This window comes from Eleutherodactylus coqui, chromosome 7 (genome assembly GCF_035609145.1).
Source record: "Eleutherodactylus coqui strain aEleCoq1 chromosome 7, aEleCoq1.hap1, whole genome shotgun sequence".
NCBI classification, from domain to species: Eukaryota; Metazoa; Chordata; class Amphibia; order Anura; family Eleutherodactylidae; genus Eleutherodactylus; species Eleutherodactylus coqui.
In genome coordinates, this window is record NC_089843.1 from 229831375 (window position 1) to 229852542 (window position 21168).

The 21168-nt window shown below is 42.7% G+C and overlaps 1 protein-coding gene across 1 annotated transcript in view; it reads left to right on the forward strand.

The window, feature by feature from the left end:
* Positions 1–21168, forward strand: part of LOC136573242 (cytochrome P450 2G1-like) — an 85940-nt gene that overhangs the window by 50488 nt on the left and 14284 nt on the right. Inside the window, exons 5-7 of the mRNA XM_066574540.1 lie at positions 223–399; positions 15665–15806; positions 16759–16946. Coding sequence (XP_066430637.1) covers positions 223–399; positions 15665–15806; positions 16759–16946 — 507 coding nt within the window. The remainder of the gene's footprint in view (positions 1–222; positions 400–15664; positions 15807–16758; positions 16947–21168) is intronic.

Here is a 21168-nt window from a genome sequence, read left to right on the forward strand (position 1 = left end):
ACATGTAAGTCTGACCAAGTACTAGGCTGTGAACATGAAACTGATTGCTAAGTATCAGGAACTGAACCCATCACTGTATGTCATAGTGTAGACCTTAACCCTACAGCTGTATACATAGGTTAACATGTGTAATAGAAATCTAATACTTTACAAACATTAACCAATTATTGGAAACATAACCATTATAGTTTGTGATAAGTTCTCATCTCATTTCTCTCCTAGTTTCATGACATGATTCCAGAGATAATGAACCATGTACCGGGACCGCACCAGAAAATTCACAAACTCTTAGTACAATTGATGGAGTTTGTTACTGAAAGAGTAAAAATAAATCAAAAAACATTCGATCCGTTGAACCCTCGGGATTTCATTGACTGCTTTCTCATTAAAATGAACCAGGTAAAATACTTTATTTACATTAAACATCCAGCAACCACTGGAATATCTCAACAATGTGTCAAAAGAGTTCATATGAAAAACAAAGATACAAATAATGCCAGTTTCAAGAAGCTGCTCAATACTGTCACATTTCTAGCAATTAAAGGGATTGTCCCGCGGCAGCAAGTGGGTCTATACACTTCTGTATGGCCATATTAATGCACTTTGTAATGTACATTGTGCATTAATTATGAGCCATACAGAAGTTATAAGAAGTTTTTCACTTACCTGCTCCGTTGCTAGCGTCCTCGTTTCCATGGAGCCCGTCTAATTTTCGGCGTCTAATGGCCAAATTAGACGCGCTTGCGCAGTCCGGGTCTTCTTCTTTTCTGAATGGGGCTCCGTGTAGCTCCGCCCCGTCACGTGCCGATTCCAGCCAATCAGGAGGCTGGAATCGGCAATGGACCGCACAGAAGCCCTGCGGTCCACCGAGTGAGAAGATCCCCGCGGCCATCTTCATCAGGTAAGTAAGAAGTCACCGGAGCGCGGGGATTCAGGTAAGCACTCTCCGGTGATCTTTTTTAACCCCTGCATCGGGGTTGTCTCGCGCCGAACGGGGGGGGGGGGGTTTGAAAAAAAAAAAAAACCCGTTTCGGCGCGGGACAACCCCTTTAATGACAATAGAACATCTATCCAATTTTCATAGCTCATGCATATTTTCTCATTTCCTTGCTTGCCAACCTTGTGACATCAGAGTAGACCACATCCCTAAGTAGGTTTTTACCAACCATTACACGTGAACTAAGATAAGCTCAGGGAGGACAGAAATGTGGAACTGAAGAGCATTTAGGCAATGGTGAATGCATCCAAAAATCAGATCTCTCCAATCATAGTTTAATTAAAAAAAAATAAAACATTACAGAAATATTAAGTTTATATAATACAATACATCATATACCACCATCTATATTATGTATCTAAGAAATGTGATATTAGTGAACTTCTTAGGACAAAATACAATTTTTAGTGATCTTTAGTGCCAAAATTCATCACATTCTTATAATTCCCTCTTATATGTGATACACAAGAATAATGCCCACTGTACACTCACACATAGTAAAGGCATAATAGCTCTGCAAATTGTCGTGAGATTGCAGAGACAACAGCATTCTTTTATTCTAATGTACTTGGATTGAAACTCATGTGATTGCAAGATAAATACTTTTCTAAATGTGCTATAGAAGTGTGACTAGTTGCTTTACTATATTGTATGAAGCTCTCCAAATAGAAAGCCTGATATTCTGGGCTGGTGAAGGATTGTGATGAAGCGTGCTAAAGTTTTGAAATAGCGTTGGGTCTAATATTTGTAATTAAGGAGGAAAGTCAGTTACACCCTTCACTCCTGTTGTGCAAACACCACTAAAACACTAGACAAATACTACATACCAATCTGGACCAGTGGCAGGCACAGAGTGCAGGGGCCTCTGTGTAAAGAAAGAGTGATAGTGCCATCTTGGAGGCCCACTTAGTAATAGTGCCCCCCTCACAGTGCACACATTTCATGCATACAATGGACATGCGCTGTTAAAGGGGTTGTCTGAGATAATTAAAAAGAGCAGGTTCCCAGTCCTTAAACATAGAAAACAAGCTTCTACTCACCACTCTCATGTTTTCTGCACTATGCAGCTTGGTCCTCTGTGCTGTATCTGTGTTTACAAGCTGCAAGCAGTCTGTATACAGGACATCAGACAGCTGCAGCCAGTTGCAGACCTCATCATTCAAGTACTGAGGTCTGTGATTGGCTGCAGCAGCCTGTGGCAATCTGAAAAAAAACTTCTGTAGCCTGTAAACATCACGTCACAGGGAAGGCTGAAGCTATCATTGTGGAAATTCGGAGGGGTAAGTAGAAGCTTGTTTCTTATGTTTTAGCATGGGGGAAACTGTTTTTTTTTTTTTATTATCGTGGCCAACCCCTTTAATGTTACGCTAATAACTACTAATATCAAACATATACATCATTCGCATCGCTACTGTATATTTATTATGCCTGCTTTCTTTTGTAGGCTGCTGATCCTTGGCAAGTAGCAAGTAGAGATTGCGCATTTGTACCCGAGACACCTCTCTGTCACTAAACCCTGCCCATGTGCCTGCTATTGCCCGCCCATGCTTATCCCCATACATCTATAGATTAGATTAAACTTAAAACTCCTCTGATGCTCACTTCTCTAACCTTCCAGCTCCTTCTGTCTAGCTAAGGCCTTTCTCCTCCACATGCCCTTGCCTGCTTGATATTATTACTAATGTGCTCTACATATGACCCATATGCTGACCAAATCAGCCTAGACTGCAGCTTACATAATGCGAGTGCTGCAGCCATCTTTATCATACCTGGGAGGGACTGGTGAGGAATATGCTCCTCTGTTGCCACACTGTAGCCGGACTCTGGGGGCAATGCAGAAAGCAAGCCTAGCAGTGATGGCCTATGGCTCCAACAACCAATTCCTGCAAGCATGCAGAGCATTGACTGGTCCTCCTTCTTCTCTACTGCTCCATAGATGCAAAACCATGCACTGATGAGTCAGGAAGAAGTGTAGAAAGCAAGAATAGTCAGAGAAGCAGGGACTATTCTTGATTTTTGCAGTATTCTCTCACTTTACTGCACAGAACACAGCAAAGCATCTTCTAGTAAGATGTAGTTTTGTACATCAGGGGGCAGCAGTCACTCAGAAAATGGTATGCTGACATTTACTGGAACTGATTGATGGCTTGACTCTTTTCTTCAGAAGCTACATTGGCTTGTATAGAAAACTTTACGAATCGCTGTATTCCTTACAGATAGCCGCCACCGGTTCAGCATTGCTTGCACAAGATGCTCACAACGTTTTTTGTAAAAACAAATATTTATAAGGCCATTTTTACATGGCTGAGAAAATTGTGTGAGATTTGTGCGCCACAGAGACAAACAAATCCTGCACGAATATGAACCCCATTCCTTTGAATGGGGTCATACACATGAGCAATGTTTTTTTTGCATTGCACCGTGATGAGAGAAACAGATTGCGGCACCTCCTATCTTTGGACGTACCCTTGCTTCACCCATTGTTTTCAATGAGGCCCTTGGCAGCATTGCACCATGTGTTAGGTGCATGCAAGTGCGATGCAAGGTCTCCCATTGTAAACAATGGGAGACACTATGCTGTCAGCCTTGGCAGTGGATCGTTACTTCCCCAAAGTGATGCAAGTCGGTTTTAAAATAAAAGGCCCTCGCATCCGCAGTGAAATTACATGTTGGCGAGCGTGATATCGGGCCTTGATACACAGCCTGATATCACGCTCGCCCGTGTGAAGTTAGCCTTATACAGTGGACATTTTAGTATATGTCCTGACGTTGCATTCCATGCATGACAGCTCTCCTGCCGTAGCAGGTCCATGAATTTTATTGTCATATATCTTATGTGGATCTTTCATGTGTAATTTTCAATCTTTCACAAAGGTAAAAAAGGGTTTAAGGGTACATGATCGTGGTTTCAGCCTTCAATTATGAAGACCAATACCACCAATAAACAAAAAAAAGAAGGTATATAAAGGCACTGAAAGATTATACTAAAGTCTTACTTTATTGAATACCTATTAAAATACTTAAAGGGGTTGTCCCGCAAAAGCAATGGGGGTATACACTTCCGTATGGCCATATTAATGCACTTTGTAATATACATCGTGCATTAATTATGAGCCATACAGAAGTTATTCACTTACCTGCTCCGTTGCTGGCGTCCCCGTCTCCATGGTTCCGTCTAAATTCGCTGGCAGCTTGCTTTTTTAGACGCGCTTGCGCTGGCCGGTCTTCTCCTTTCAGCACGAGCCGCTTCAGTGTGCTCCCCGCTACAGCTCTTCTGCGCATGCGCAGACGAGCTGTCACTGCACGGGAGCGCGCTGGAGCGGCCATTCTGTACCATCCTCTGTTAGAGGAAGGTGCAGAGCCGCCCACCTGTCCCGAGAAGCCGCCCAGCTGTCCCGCCGTCCTGCCGCCCAGGTAAGTGATGGGCCGGGGGGGGGCTGCCGCTGTGCCGGGGGGGCTGCCGCTGTGCCGGGGGGGGGGGGGGCTGCCGCTGTGCCGGGGGGGCTGCCGCTGGGCCGGGGGGGGGGGGGCTGCGCCGGTTACCTGCTGCCTGGCGGTGGGTGACTGTGTGCCGTGGTCGGCCGCGTTCAATCCAGGGGTCCGGTCGGCGGCTGCGGGGCGTCTGGTTGTCAGGGAGACACAGCTGGTAGCGTCTCGGGAGCGCGCACGTCGGGCTACAGCAAGCGATGGGAAAAGAGCTGGCGGCCATCTTCGGAAAATTTTTATAAGTTGCTGAAACGCTGGAACTGTAAGTAGAAACCAGCTAGAAAAGTCATTTACAGGGGGGCTTAGTAATGTATGCTTAATTAGGGGGACTGGGCAAAAAAAAAATTCACTGCTTCCTCGAGACAACCCCTTTAATGTTAGGATATCCTGATGCAGACATACCTAAATAAATGTAATATACTAAAGTGTAACAAGACTGAATACATGACTCCTATCAAATATATACAGTAAGCGATTCTCAAAAATGCATGGAATTATTTATTGCAAAAGGCAACAGAAATTAATCTATATATATAAAATTGAATGTATGCGTGTCTGTCTGTTTGTCTGCGTGTCTGTCTGCGTGTCTGTCTGTTTGTCTGCGTGTCTGTCTGCGTGTCTGTCTGTTTGTCCTTTATGCGCTACTACACCATTCATCCGATCGCCATGAAACTTTGGGAAGTTGTTGAGTACACTCCTGGGAAGATTATAGGCATAGTACAACTATCATATGATAAATGGCGCGCGTGCGAGCGTCGTCGACAGTTACGCCCCCCCACGTAGATCGTTCGATTTCCATCATTGCCACCAATTCTCTCACTTCCCAATGTCGTAGAAACTTGAAATTTGGCACGAGCATTGATTATGTCATAAATAGGAAAAGGTAATGGGTCCCAACTCCATTATTCAATTCTAAGCGCAAAAGAATTAGCGTCCAAATTTTTATGTACAGAATCTAATTTTCTCACTTCCCAATGTCATAGAAACTTGAAATTTGGCACGAGCATTGATTATGTCATAAATAGGAAAAGTTTATGGGTCCGTACTCAATTATTCAATTCTAAACGCAAAAGAATTAGCGCCCAAATTTTACGTATGGAATCTAATTTTCTCGCTTCCCAATGTCATAGAAACTTGAAATTTGGCACGAGCATTGATTATGTCATAAATAGGAAAAGTTAATGGGTCCTAACTCGATTATTCAATTCTAAGTGCCAAAGGATTAGCGTCCAAATTTTACGTACGGAATCTAATTCTCTCACTTTCCAATGTCATAGAAACTTGAAATTTGGCACGAGCATTAATTTTGTCATAAATAGGAAAAGTTAATGGGTGCCAACTCGATTATTTAATTCTAAGCGCCAAATAATTAGCGTCCAAATTTTTCGTACGGAATCTAATTTTCTCGCTTCCCAATATCATAGAAACTTGAAATTTGCCACGAGCATTGATTATGACATAAATAGGAAAAATTAACAGGTCCCAACTCGATTATTCAATTCTAAGCGCCAAAGAATTAGCGTCCAAATTTTACGTACGGAATCTAATTTTCTCATTTCCCAATGTCATAAAAACTTGAAATTTGGCACGAGCATTGATTATGTCATAAATAGGAAAAGTTAATGGATCCCAACTCGATTATTCAATTCTAAGCGCAAAAGAATTAGCGTCCAAATTTTACGTACGGAATCTAATTTTCTCATTTCCCGATGTCATAAAAACGTGAAATTTGGCACGAGCATTCATTATGTCATAAATAGGAAAAGTTAATGGGTCCTAGCTCGATTATTCAATTCTAAGTGCAAAAGAATTAGCGTCCAAATTTTACGTACGGAATCTAATTTTCTCGCTTCCCAATGTCATAGAAACTTGAAATTTGGCACGAGCATTGATTATGTCATAAATAGGAAAAGTTAATGGGTCCTAACTCGATTATTCAATTCTAAGCGCTAAAGAATTAGCGTCCAAATTTTACGTACGGAATCTAATTTTCTCGCTTCCCAATATCATAGAAACTTGAAATTTGGCACGAGCATTGATTATGACTTAAATAGGAAAAGTTAATGGGTCTCAACTCGATTATTCAATTCTAACCGCCAAAGAATTAGCGTCCAAATTTTACGTACGGAATCTAATTTTCTCGCTTCCCAATGTCATAGAAACTTGAAATTTGGCACGAGCATTAATTATGTCATAAATAGGAAAAGGTAATGGGTCCTAACTCGATTATTCAATTCTAAGCGCAAAAGAATTAGCGTCCAAATTTTTATGTACAGAATCTAATTTTCTCACTTCCCAATGTCATAGAAACTTGAAATTTGGCACGCGCATTGATTATGTCATAAATAGGAAAGGTTAATAGGTCCCAACTCGATTATTCAATTCTATGCGCAAAAGAATTAGCGTCCAAATTTTACATACGGAATCTAATTTTCTCACTTCCCAATATCATAGAAACTTGAAATTTGGCATGAGCATTGATTATGTCATAAATAGGAAAAGTTAATGGGTCCCAACTCAATTATTCAATTCTAAGCGCAAAATAATTAGCGTCCAAATTTTACATACGGAATCTAATTCTCTCACTTCCTGATGTCATCTATATATATAAAATGGAATGTATGTCTGTCTGTCTGTCCTTTTGGCGCTACTACACCATTCATCTAATCACCATGAAACTTTGGGAAGTTGTCAAGTACACTCCTGGGAAGATTACTGGCATAGTACAACTATCCTATGATAAATGGCGTGCGTGCGAGCATCGTCGACAGTTATGCCCCCCAGACAAAGATCGTTTGATTTCCATCTCAAGCACAAAAGCAAAAGCCATAATGAGCAAGCGTGTTCAACTACAAAATGATACATCCGCCGAACGTTTCGCAAGACAATTGCTGGATATTGAGAATGCTGAGGTAAAATGAAAGCTGTGCTGTGATTGGTTGCTATTTCTTATACTACTGGGGTAAAATGAAAGCTGTGCTGTGATTGGTTGCTATTTCTTATACCGCTGAGGTAACATGAAAGCCGTGCTGTGATTGGTTGCTATATATTATACTGCTGAGGTAACATGAAAGCTGCTGTGCTGTGATTGGTTGTTATATATTATACCGCTGAGGTAACTTGAAAGCTGCGCTGTGATTGGTTGTTATCTAGGTATATAAAAACGAATGTATGTATGTATGTCTGTCTTCGCAGCAACGCGCGACGGGTACGCTAGTTCATTATAAATATCACTAGGTTTCATAGCGAACACTCATAGTAATTCATGGGAGGCAATTAATTTAGAGTCTCTGAAATGCAGGCAGTCTTAACAAATGTATGCCGTGCCGTTTACACCGTGCAACACATTTTTAAAAAATGTTTATAAATGAAAGTAATTAATATGTTTCTGTAAAATTAAAACCTGCTGATTCCACTGGTAAAACTGAATAATAGTAGCACGTCTGATTTTCAAATTACTTAACCCCTTAGTGACCAAGCTTTTTTTTTTCGTTTTAAAAAATTGTAACTCCTTTATTTATCTATCAACATCGCTGTATGAAGGCTTATTTTTTGCGGGGCTGGTTGTGTTTTTCAATGGTACTATTTAATGTGCCATATAATGTACTAAAAAACTTTTAAAAAGTTCTAACTGGAGTAAAATGAAAAAAAAAAAAAATTCCGGCATCTTTCGATGCATCTTGTTTCTACGGCACACAAACTAACTTTATTCTATGAGTCAGTACGATTACTAAAATACAAAAACTAATGTAGATTTTTTTTTTTGCTGTACTACTTTTATTTTTTTTCAAAGACCTTTAATTTTTTTTAATTTTCTGCCGCCTTCTTCTGTGTGCAATAACTTTTTGTATTTTTCTGTGCAAGGACTCATTTTTTTGTGGGCTGTCCTGTAGTTTGTGTTAGTGCCGTGTTGGAATACATGCAACTTTTTGATCGCTTTGTATTGCATTTTTTCTTGGAGACAGAATGACCAGAAAAGCGCATTTCTGACATTCCTAATTTTTTTTCGGAAGATATTCACCGTGCGGGATAAAAATAGGATTTTTATGGATGTAGTGATACCATACATGTATTTTTGTTTTAGGATTTTGATGATTTTATTTTTTTTCCACATTAGATTTTTATTAAAGTTTTTGTAGAGATGAATATACATTACAATATCATGGTATTCAGAAAGATTTGTGAAATTATTGTCTTTGCGGTCATTAAGGAGTGGCAAAGCAAGTACCTAGTACATGGAAGGAAACTTTCCGAGCCTATTTAAAGTAGTATTAAGTTGGCATCTCTGCTGGCACCACATCCTAGGACACCATGAAAAATTTTAAGGATTTCTACCCAGAATAATTTTAATTTGGGACAGAACCAGACTATATGCAATAGGGAGCCTAACTGCCCGCACTGCCTCCAGCATAGACCATTTCCGCTTTTTAATCTACTGTCTAGCAATTAAGGGGAATATTACCATCTTATTTGCAATTTTTTTTGGATTTCTAGTATCCCCAAGCCTTTGGTAGATTTTAGAGACATTCTTTATGCCTTTTCCCAAGCTTCAACAAATATTGTTTCTCCCAACTCCCTCTCCCAACTTTTCTTCAGATTTTTATTATCTGTCATTATATTGTAGAATAGCCTGGTTTATGATTTATCTACATTCTCTGTTGACTCTGTTTTGTGGATAATTGTGCTAGGAAGAAGAATTTTATGAATAGGTGATTTTTGCAAAAAAAACAGACCTTATTCTGTAGTAGGTATAAATTTCTTTCATTGATAAGTTGTAAGAGATCTGAAAATGTTCTCATAGCATTTATAGATATTACATCATTCAATAATTTCACACCCCTCACTTTCCATTCCCTTAAAGGGGTTGTCCCGCGGCAGCAAGTGGGGTCATACACTTCTGTATGGCCATATTAATGCACTTTGTAATGTACATCGTGCATTAAATATGAGCCATACAGAAGTTATTCACTTACCCACTCCGTTGCTGGCGTCCCAGTCTCCATGGCTCCGACTAATTTCTGTGTCTTCTGGCTGCTTTAGACGCGCTTGCGCTGGCCGGTCTTCTGCCTGGTGAATGGGGCCGCTCCGGCGCGCTGGCGCCGGAGAGCTGGTCTGTGCGTCGTCATCGTAGCTCAGCCTCCGTCACGTGGTGCCGCTCAGCCAATGAGGTGGCTGTATCGGCAGTGGAACGCAAGAAAGAAGAAGAAAATCCACGGTGCACCATGGGAGAAGACCCGTGGTGCACCGTGGGAGAAGACCAGCGGCGCCATCTTTAAAAGAAGAATAGAAGAAGAAATCTTCAAAGCGGCAGAACGGGGATGCAGGTAAGCGAAATGTTATTTTTAAAAACTAACAAATGCATTCTTTTTAACAGGGCATAATGCAGGGGTCTATTGAAAATTTTTTTTTTCGATTTCGCTGCTGAACAACCCCTTTAAGTCCAGATCTGGTACAAAAATTAGAATCTCAAGGCGTATAGTGTATTGTGTTTTAGCAGGCATAGACTATATGGCAGAAGTGCTTGAAAGTTTATATATCATCGCCATCTTGGAGGTACAGATTTTCCTCAATGAATACAAGTATCTCTGTTGAAACCGATACCATGGTGATCTATAAGAGCATAAATTAGAACAGCAAGTATACACTTATTGAAATGGTGTTTGACTTGTTACAAATGTGAACTCTAGCTTATGAGGTTTACCGCCATTACCAGTGGGCCCTCAACACCTGTCCTGTCTGGTGTTAGTACATCAGTGGGAAGTCCGGTAGTTAGCATTGGAGTTATTAACAAGTGATGATATCTGGAAACTCATTGGAGTGGGACATTTAGAAGTTTTTATTACTTAAATATATGTTATGACTTTTTAATTATTTAAACATGGATGTAAGAAGTAGATAGAAATATGGCTTATTATGATGAGTGACTTTCACCAGTCAGAGGAGATAATAATGGGCACATTTCTTAAGAATGCTTTCATTTTAAATTAATTGCCAGTCATGAATTACTATATGCATTTGCTACAAAACCTGGTGATATTTAAATGGATTAATTTCTACTGCCTTTCGCACTTGGAGATAATCATATGAATTTTGGAAAAGCATATATGTATATGTATATATATATATTTGATAGGAATCCTGTATTCAGGCATGTTAGATTTTAGTATTTATTAGAGATGAGCGAGTGTACTCGAGCATTAGGGTACTCGAGATGCTCGTTACTCGAGACGAGCACCACGCGGTGTTCGAGTCACTTCCATTTTCTTCCCAGAAAAGTTTGCGCCGCTTTCTGGCCAATAGAAACACAGGGAAGGCATTACAACTTCCTCCTGTGAAGTTCCAGCCCTATCCCACCCCCCTGCAGTGACTGGCTGGGGAGATCAGGTGACACCCGAGTATATAAACTGGGGCCGGCCGCGGCTCGCCACAGATGCACGCTGAGATGCATTAGGGAAAGTGCCGTCCTGCTATAGCTGCTATAAGGAGAGTGTTAGGCTGTTATCTTCGTCTTCAAGAACCCCAACGGTCCTTCTTAGGGCTACATCTGACCGTGTGCAGTACTGTTGAGGCTGCTTTTAGCAGTTTTGCACATTTTTTTTTTTATTTGTATATCAGGCGTGCAGACCATAGCGTCATTAGTCTGCAGTCATTTTACTGAGTATTGGGCAGTACTGCTGAGGCAGACACAGTGGTACAGGGAAAGAGATATACTGGCTATATAGGCAGTGGGCGTTTTTCAAAAAAATTGGAAAAAAAAATCTTTGGGCTGCCTGTGACCGTGTTCAGTTTACTGCGTGTCTGCTGGTGGTAGTAGTCGCTCACTATTACCCAGCTAGGTGTTACTGCAGCGTTGCGCATAATTTTTTCTGGCTGCACTGTGCTTTCAATAATCACAGTCATCCTCCAACAGGGAAATCCATATACAGGCTATATAGGCAGTGGGCTTTTTCCCAAAATTGGAAAAAAATACTATATTTTAAAAGGTTCGTCGCGCCAAGATCAGCCGGGGAGCCACCACCACCAGCCTCTCCACCACCAGCATGTGCAGGCATATGATGGCCAAGCACCCCACAAGGTGGGACGAAGGCCGTTCACCGCCTCCGTGTCGCAACACTGCCTCTCCCCCTGTGCCCCAACCTGCCACTGAGATCCAACCCCCCTCTCAGGACACAGGCACGACCGTCTCCCGGCCTGCACCCACACCCTCACCTCCGCTGTCCTCGGCCCAATACAGCAATGTCTTTCAGCGCAGCGTCCAGACGTCTCTAGCGCAACTGTTTGAGCGCAAGCGCAAGTACGCCGCCACGCACCGGCATGCTCAAGCGGTAAACGTGCACATAGCCATTGATCAGCCTGGAGATGCTGCCATATAGGCTTGTGGAAACAGAGGCTTTCCAAAACATGATGGCGGCAGCGGCCCCGCGGAACTCGGTTCCCAGTCGCCACTACTTTTCCCGATGTGCCGTCCCAGCCCTGCAGGACGACGTCTCCCGCAACATTGTACGCGCCCTCACCAATGCAGTTACTGGCAAGGTCCACTTAACAACTGACACGTGGACAAGCACAGGCGAGCAGGGCCACTATAACTCCCTGACGGCACATTGGGTGAATTTAGTGGAGGCTGGGACTGAGTCAGAGCCTGGGACCGCTCACGTCCTACCCAACCCCAGAATTGCGGGCCCCAGCTCGGTGCTGGTATCTGTGGTGGTGTATGCTTCCTCCACTAAACCACCCTCCTCCTCCTCCTACGCAACCTCTGTCTCGCAATCAAGATGTGTCAGCAGCAGCACGTCGCCAGCAGTCGGTGTCGCGCGGCGTGGCAGCACAGCGGTTGCAAGCATCAGCAGGCCGTGCTGAAACTACTCAGCTTAGGAGAGAAGAGGCACATGGCCCACGAACTGCTGCAGGGTCTGACAGAGCAGACCGACCGCTGGCTTTCGCCGCTGAACCTCCAACCGGGCATGGTCGTGTGTGACAACGGCCGTAACCTGGTGGCGGCTCTGCAGCTCGGCAGCCTCATGCACGTGCCATGCCTGGCCCACGTCTTTAATTTGGTGGTTCAGCGGTTTCTGAAAAGCTACCCACACTTGTCAGACCTGCTTGGAAAGGTGCGCCGGGTCAGCGCACATTTCCGCAAGTCCAACACGGACGCTGCCACCCTGCGGACCCTGCAACATTGGTTTAATCTGACTGCTGTGCGACGTGCCCACATGGTGGAACTCTACGCTCCACATGTTGGCCAGACTCTATGAGCAGCGTAGAGTTATAGTGGAATACCAACTCCAACATGGGCGGCGTAGTGGGAGTCAGCCTACTCAATTCTTTACAGAAGAGTGGGCCTGGTTGGCAGACATCTGCCAGGTCCTTGGAAACTTTGAGGAGTCTACCCAGATGGTGAGCGGGGATGCTGCAATCATTAGCGTCACCATTCCTCTGCTATGCCTCTTGAGAAGTTCCCTGCAAAGCATAAAGGCAGACGCTTTGCGCTTGGAATTGGAGGCGGGGGAAGACAGTATGTTGCTGGATAGTCAGAGCACCCTCATGTCTATATCTCAGCGCGTTGAGGAGGAGGAAGAGGAGGTGGAGGGGGGGGGGGGGAGAAACCTGAGAAGGAGCAGGGGGAAGAGACAGCCGGGCCCACTGCTAGGGGTACCAATGCTGCTTGCCTGTCATCGGAGGATCTGAAAGTGATCTTCCTAGTGAGGACAGCCATGTGTTGCGTACAGGTACCCTGGCACACATGGCTGACTTCATGTTAGGATGCCTTTCTCTTGACCCTCGCATTACACGCATTCTGGCCACTACGGATTACTGGGTGTACATGTATACACTGCTCGACCCACAGTATAAGGAGAACCTTTGCACTCTCATACCCGAAGAGGAAAGGGGTTCGAGAGTGATGCTATACCACAGGACCCTGGTGGAAAAACTGATGGTAAAATTCCCATCCGACAGCGCTAGTGGCAGAAGGCGCAGTTCCGAGGGCCAGGTAGCAGGGGAGGTGCTGAGATCAGGCAGCATGTACAGCGCAGGCAGGGGAACACTCTCCAAGGTCTTTGCCAGCTTTATGGCTCCCCAGCAAGACTCTGTCACCGCTCCCCAGTCAAGGCTGAGTCGGCGGGAGCACTGTAAAAGGACGGTAAGGGAGTACGTAGCCGATCGCACGACCATCCTCCGTGACTCCTCTGCTCCGTAAAACTACTGGGTGTCGAAGATGGACATGTGGCCTGAACTCGCGCTGTTTGCCCTGGAGGGGCTTGCTTGCCCTGCGGCTAGCGTCTTGTCAGAGAGGGTGTTTAGTGCGGCTGGGGGAATCATCACAGATAAGTGTACCCACCTGTCAACTGACAGTGCTGACAGGCTTACACTCATAAAGATGAACAAAGCCTGGATTTCCCCAGACTTCTCTTCTCCACCAGCGGACAGCAGCGGTACCTAAACAATATGTAGGCTGCACCCGCGGATGGAAGCATCGTTCTCTATCACCATACAAAACGGGGACCTTTTAGATTCATCAATCTGTGTATTATATTCATCCTCCTCCTCCTGCTCCTCCTCCTGAAACCTCACGTAATCACGCCGAACGGGCAATTTTTCTTAGGCCCACAAGGCTCAGTCATATTACTTTTGTAAACAATGTTTATACGTTTCAATTCTCATTAAAGCATTGAAACTTGCACCTGAACCAATTTTTATTTTAACTGGGCTGCCTCCAGGCCTAGTTACAAATTAAGCCACAGTAACCAAAGCGATTAATGGGTTTCACCTGCCCTGTTGGTTGGGCATGGGCAATTTTTCTGAGGTACATTAGTACTGTTGGTACACCAATTTTTTTGGGCCCTCGCCTACAGTGTAATCCTAGTAATTTTTATGGGCTTCGCCTGCACTCATGGTACAGCAAGGTGTGTGGGGTTGGCCTACACTTTTGCTACATAAATGTCACTGGGGCCTTGTCTATACTGCAACTACTGAAATGTGAAAGAGACTGTTATCTCCCTAAACTGCTGCAACGGGAATGTTACTGTGGCCTGTCTTGACTGCTACTACTACTGAAATGGAACTAATACTGTGCTCCCCCTATACTGCTGCTTCGGAATTGTTACTGGGGCCTGTCTTGACTGCTACTATTACTGAAATGGAACAAAGACTGTGCTCCCCCTATACTGCTGCTAAGGATATGTTACTGGGGCCTGTCTAGACTGCTACTGCTACTGAAATGGAACTAATACTGTGCTCCCCCTATACTGCTGCTAGTGATATGTTACTGGGGCCTGTCTAGACAGCAACTACTACTGAAATGGAACTAATACTGTGCTCCCCCTATACTGCTGCTAGTGATATGTTACTGGGGCCTGTCTAGACTGCTGCTACTATTCAAATGGAACTAATACTGTGCTCCCCCTATACTGCTGCTAGTGATATGTTACTGGGGCCTGTCTAGACTGCTACTACTACTGAAATGGAACTAATACTGTGCTCCCCCTATACTGCTGCTTTGGAATTGCTACTGGGGCCTGTCTTGACTGCTACTGTTACTGAAATGGGCGGTTGGGCAGCATGTTACCCAGGAGAAGTGGCAGCGGAGTGTCATGCAGGCAGTGATTGTGCTTTGTTGGAGGTAGTATGGTGCTTAGCTAAGGTATCCATTGCTAATGAGGATTTTTCAGAAATAAAAATTGTTGGGGGGGGGGGCACTCTTGCTGCTATTGTGGCTTAATAGTGGGACCTGGGAACTGTAGATGCAGCCCAACATGTAGCCCCTCGCCTGCCCTATCCGTTGCTGTGTCGTTCCCATCACTTTCTTGAATTTCCCAGATTTTCACAAATGAAAACCTTAGCGGAGCATAGGTCCCATACAAAAATGCTTGGGTCGCCCATTGACTTCAATGGGGTTCGTTACTCGAAACGAACCCTCGAGCATTGCGGGAAGTTTGACTCGACTAACGTGCACCCGAGCATTTTGTTGCTCGCTCATCTCTAGTATTTATGGATCATGATTATTTCATTTATTTACAATGATTTACAGTGCATAGGTGGTTATGTCTGCATCAGGATATCCTAACATTAAATATTTTAATAGGTATTCAATACATTTAGATTTTAGTATACTTTTTAAGCGCCTTTATATACCTTGTTTTTGATGGCTTTGATTTTAATTTTCAATCTGACTTTCATACTCAGGAGAAACAGAACCCCAACTCTGAATTCAACACAAAAAATTTGCTGATGTCGGTGCTACAAATATTTTTTGCTGGAACGGAGACAGTCAGTACCACGCTAAGACATGGTCTTCTCATCATACTTAAATATCCTGAGATTGAAGGTATATTATATGGTGGTATATTTTGCACTCATTCTCCTCATACATATTTACAGTTGCAAACTTTTTCAGTCCCCATTGCAAATTAGGATTATTGCCACATCTACAAACTTTCAGCTGTTTGCAAAAAAAAAATTAAACAAGAACAACTTAAATACCTCAACACAACTAATATAAAAAGTGGTTTCTTGTTGGGTTGCTCTAGTCAGTAAGTATATGGCCATGTTCTGGGCCTAAATCCAACTAATACCTCACATTTATTATCTATTATTCACATGCAGTGTGGCTTTAAAACGCCAGAGGGGGGCAGTCCACTTTTGGAGGTGCAGGGCAACCCGCCGAACTATTATGTCGTCATTAAAAGATTGCTGGTCTGCATGGTGAACTACATGTATCAGAAGGTCTGACACTTTGTATCTACTCTGTGTGGGAGTATACACCAAACAGCTACCCCCTCTATATTAAGAGGCTGTGTGAGTCGCTGTTTCATCGGTGTCCCTCACAGGTGTAACTAGCTCCCTCATTTGGTAGTCTGCTACCTGCATGTTGAGAGGATATACCTATCTGCCCTCCTTAGTCGGTAAGTATATGGCCATGTTCTGTGTTTTTTTAATGTTTTTATATGTGACATAATTATATTTCTAACATGCAATCAAATGTCAGGTATTTTATGTGCTTTATCTTAAGCACACCTAATGCAACTAATGAAGCCCTAGATTAATTGCATCAAGTGTCTTATGAGGGGTTCTATTCAGGGGGTTGAATAATTCTGAAACTGCAATAGTCATTAAAAGGGGCATTTTGTAGTAGTTGTGCTAAACTATTTCAATTATTTTTTTCAAACAACTGAAAGTTTGTAAATTTTTCAAATAGATGTAATTTGCAACGGGGGTTGAATAACTTTGATTGCCACTGTATGATATAATTTGGTTGTTTTGGCTTCTTTGTTCTGCAGCAAAACTTCATGAGGAGATTGATCGAGTAATTGGGGTCAATCGATGCCCAAATATTGAAGACCGCAGCAAGATGCCGTATACAGATGCCGTTATTCATGAAATCCAGAGGTTTAGTGATGTTTTGCCTATGAATCTTCCACATTCCCCTGTAAGAGACATCACGTTTCATGGACATACCATTCCAAAGGTAACGATCTAGATTGAAATGCTATCGAAGGTTATTACTGCTACAAAATATTTCAGGAATGCTACAGTTGAAAAAGCAGAAAAAAACAATATCATCCACTTAAATCTTAACCCAATGGGTTGATGAGAAGTCATCTACATCTGTCTCAGGACAGCTACATTTTCTGCCCCTACAGTGATACTCTGTTAAAAGACTTAGAATTGGCTCACACCATGTATGATTGGTTCAGTGGGACCCTCTGAAACATTCCGCTAAACATTTGCCCCATATGCATGCAAGGTGGAATGGAGAGTTGCTTCTTCCAGTAACATGTCAAATGATAGGAGTAGGCCTGCTCTTGTGGACATCATGTAAAATGTTTGTAAATAGCATTATTTGCTGATTCCTGTATTATGATTGAAGTATTTAATGGATTTGAATGCATTGTGTGTTATATGTATAGAATTTCATGTTGATGTCAGATGGAAGTACTGTCCTACAAAAACAGCAAAGTACTGTATAGCTTCTGGTAGCTAACAAAGCATCACTATAATAATGCGCTTGATGGTGATACATGCCCCTCCCCTACTATTGAGGTGGCAGGTGGTGGTTTGCTTGTGCCACTCTCTGTAGTTAATGTCAGGGTGGGATATATCCCTCCCTTCCTGATAAGTATCAGTGTGTTTGGCATACAGATGCATTCTAGGAGATATACCGTATGCTACTACAGCATCCAAGGAGCAGGCTCACAGCCGAGGAGACAGTAGAGTAGAGAAAGGCCTTGTCACGGGGCTCTACCATCTCCTCCCACTAAGGGTAGCTCTGGACCCGGTCACATTACCGCTGTGGGAGATCACAGGGGTAGTAACCAAAGGTTACCTTAAGTGCAGTTTTCACTCGTGATGCCACCATTCCTTCTCCAGGGCTAAATCTTGCAAATGAATAAAGTAGTCCAAAACCAGAAGCATATATTTTGGAACAAAAACAGAAATGGTCGATCTTGTCCATTTACTTAAATGTTTGCATAAAGTCACTAACAGTTGCATAACAGTTGCTGAAAAGTTGTAGAAATCACAGTTCACACTTATAATCTCTCGGTGGGACTCATGGGGTAATTGTACAATTCACATGTCCATCCATAATACCATCACGTAACCACAACCGATACATACAATACGATACATTTTCCAGACAGGACAGAACATACCAGACATTAACCCTTTCAGTCCTGCAACCATCCAATTCATATAAGGGTGGATTCCCACTGATGTTATATTCTCTCTTGCGCTGTAAGAGCAAGTGAAAACACTCGCCTCGCAGCGCAAGAAAAATGCTGGAACATCGCCAGTGTTTTCTTTTTTTAAACAATCTCTTATTATTGAGAAATGAGAATATAATATTCGAGGTGGGAGGAGCATTAATGTCAAGCAACTTCAATATACAAAAGGTTTGGACTCGCAGGTCCTATGTACAAAACAAGTATACAGTTTGACAAGGTGCGGATATTGCTCAGTTTAATTAGAAATAATAATGAAAGTGGAGCTATGAGTGTGAGTTTCCTATTATGTTAACCCTCAGTAAGGTGCAAAGCGTTATAGGGCGATAATTGTATGTGTGTGTCCTAAGTGGGTCAAGTGAGCATCTGATCTCCTTCTTGTGTATAAAAGAAGAACCAAGCGCTATGGTAGATACTGATGACTCAACAAGATCGAGTCTAGATTAGGGGTCAAAAGGTGGGGTTGTCTGACTAATTTATTACCATTTTTATACTTGTGTATGGAAATTGCTAACTGTTTAGCTCCATAGTAACCAGGGTACTATGTTGCGGCTCCGATACATCCTCGTGTATTAAATGTGAGTAAATTGAACATAACAACAGAATAGAAAAGAACACGTCAACAAAACGTTTCTGCCTTGAATGTTAGTCTGCGTATAAGTATTAAGGTGTCAAAATCTTGAGCATGTGTCAAATACGTTATGAGGGTTATTTTGGTATAATACCCATGGTTTCCAGGTCAGAAAAATTTTAATACTGTAAATTTTTATTTGAAGTTTTCAAATTTTACAATATTGTAATAAACATTTAATGAAATGCATCACAGTCTCATTAATATATCACAGAAGCTGTTTGTAATGGTATGGATCGGGAGAAAGAGAGAAGAGAGCGCACCTAGTAGGCATGTTTGAGCAATCCTCCCTCCCAGTATCCCGGCCCAATCTGGAATCTAGACTGTTGATTAACAGTAACAGGATACTAACGGCCTGGCCAGGGCCTAACCTGAGTTTAGGGGAAATAGGAAAGAGATAGGGAAAGCTAGAGAAGGGGGAGGGATAACACCTGAGACAGAAGGAGTTTTTGTTCCCATGGGGTAGATGCTGTTGAGGGCGGTTTTGGGCTGTAAAGTGATAGTGTGACAGAGGTTGATCGTTATAGTTCTCGTATACGTTTACAGGGAGGCTAGAAATCTATTGTTTTGCGATGGGTAGGAATAATCTAGCCATGGGGACCATATGTTTAAGAATTTCTCATGTCTGTCGGCTAGGATAGAGGTCAGCTTTTCATTTATCAGATACCAGTCCATCCTACGTTTAACCTTAGTGAAGTCCAAGGAAGCTTTGCGCCACGAATGCGCAATGACTTGCTTTGTGGCCAGAAAAAAAAAGGATATTAGCTTTCTTGAGTCAGGAGGGATAGTGTTTATGCGTTTATTTAACAGTGCTTCCCAAGGGTCTTTGCGGATGTTGTGGACTGTGACTGAATATATTAGGGAGTAAACTCGAATCCATAGTCTCTTGACCCGAGGACAGGACCACCATATGTGGAGCATATCTCCCGAAGCTAGACATCTGCGAAAGCAGTTGGGAGAGCGTCTGGGTATTGCATGGGCTACTCTATGTGGGGTTAAATACCAGTGCAATAAATTTTTTAATGAAGTTTCTAGCATTAATATGTTTCTGGCGCTGTTGTTGGTTGACTCCAATATCTGAGTCCACTCCTCTTTGGATAGTTTTGCCATGGTCCCTTTCCCAACGCGTTATGTACGGCAATTGAGAGCAATAGGAGGAATGCACCAAGTCCGAGTAAATCTGCGAAATAAGGCCTCTTGCATGCGTGTATTTATGACAATATCACTCAAATGTGGTTAAGGTCAGTGGAGAACTTGTGTTCTTAAGGAGAGAGGATATAAAATGTTTTAACTGCAGGTATCAGAATATTTCCGAAGGTGGTAAGTTATATTTTTCCTGTAGAGTGGGAAAAGGGGTGAGCCCATTTATTGAGAGCAGATGGTATAATTTGATGAGGCCTGACTTCGTCCAATTCTTAAACAACTGGGGCGATTCCATTCCTGGTATAAACATAGGGTTTTGCAAGAGTGGCGTGAGAAGTAGGTGGGGAGATATTAGTTTTCCTGAGTACTTTATGGAGTCCCAGATATGAAGGGAATGGTTAATGACAGGGTTGCTGATCGGGGGTCTATGTTTAGGTGGTATCCATAAAATGGAATCGATAGTAAGGGGATGCATTTCTGTTGCTTCCCGTGATACCCAAAGAGGAGTGTTTGAGGAGGAGTGCAGGAGGGCTAGTTGAACCACCTGGGCCGCCTGGTAATATTTCGAGTAATTAGGAACTCCCAAACCTCCTTTTCGTCTGTGTCTGTATAAGGTAGATCGTGGGACCCTGGGAATACTGCCAGCCCACACAAATCTGAGGGACATTTGCTGAAGAGTCTTCAGCATGTATCCAGGCACCCGTACCGGGAGAGCTCTAAAATAGTATAATAGTTTAGGGAGAAATGACATCTTTAAGGCGTTAGCTCTCCCAATCCAGGAAATATGATATCGCCTCCAACTTTCCAGGAGTAACCTTGTTTTGCGAAGAAAGGGAATGTAGTTTTTTTAACCATTAGATTTTTATTGGTTTTATCTTTAGTAGCATTACAGCAGATAACAGGAATAAAGTAACAATTGTACATACTTGCAAGGAGTTGCAACACAAGTACATATCTTCTGTTCTTGTGAGAATGGAACGTTACGTACATTAACTAAACATATCTATCTTCTGTGTATATTCAGAACATTGACGTATCTTTATTTTTCAGCAAGTATAAAGCAAAAGGACACAGAAAAGAAGTAAAAAAAAGAAAAAAAAACACTTGAGTGAACCTTTTTACGGGGTTGAGGGAGGGGGAATGAAAAGTGGTTAGTTGGGGAACAGATGAAGCCATGGGTTCCATTTATTTAG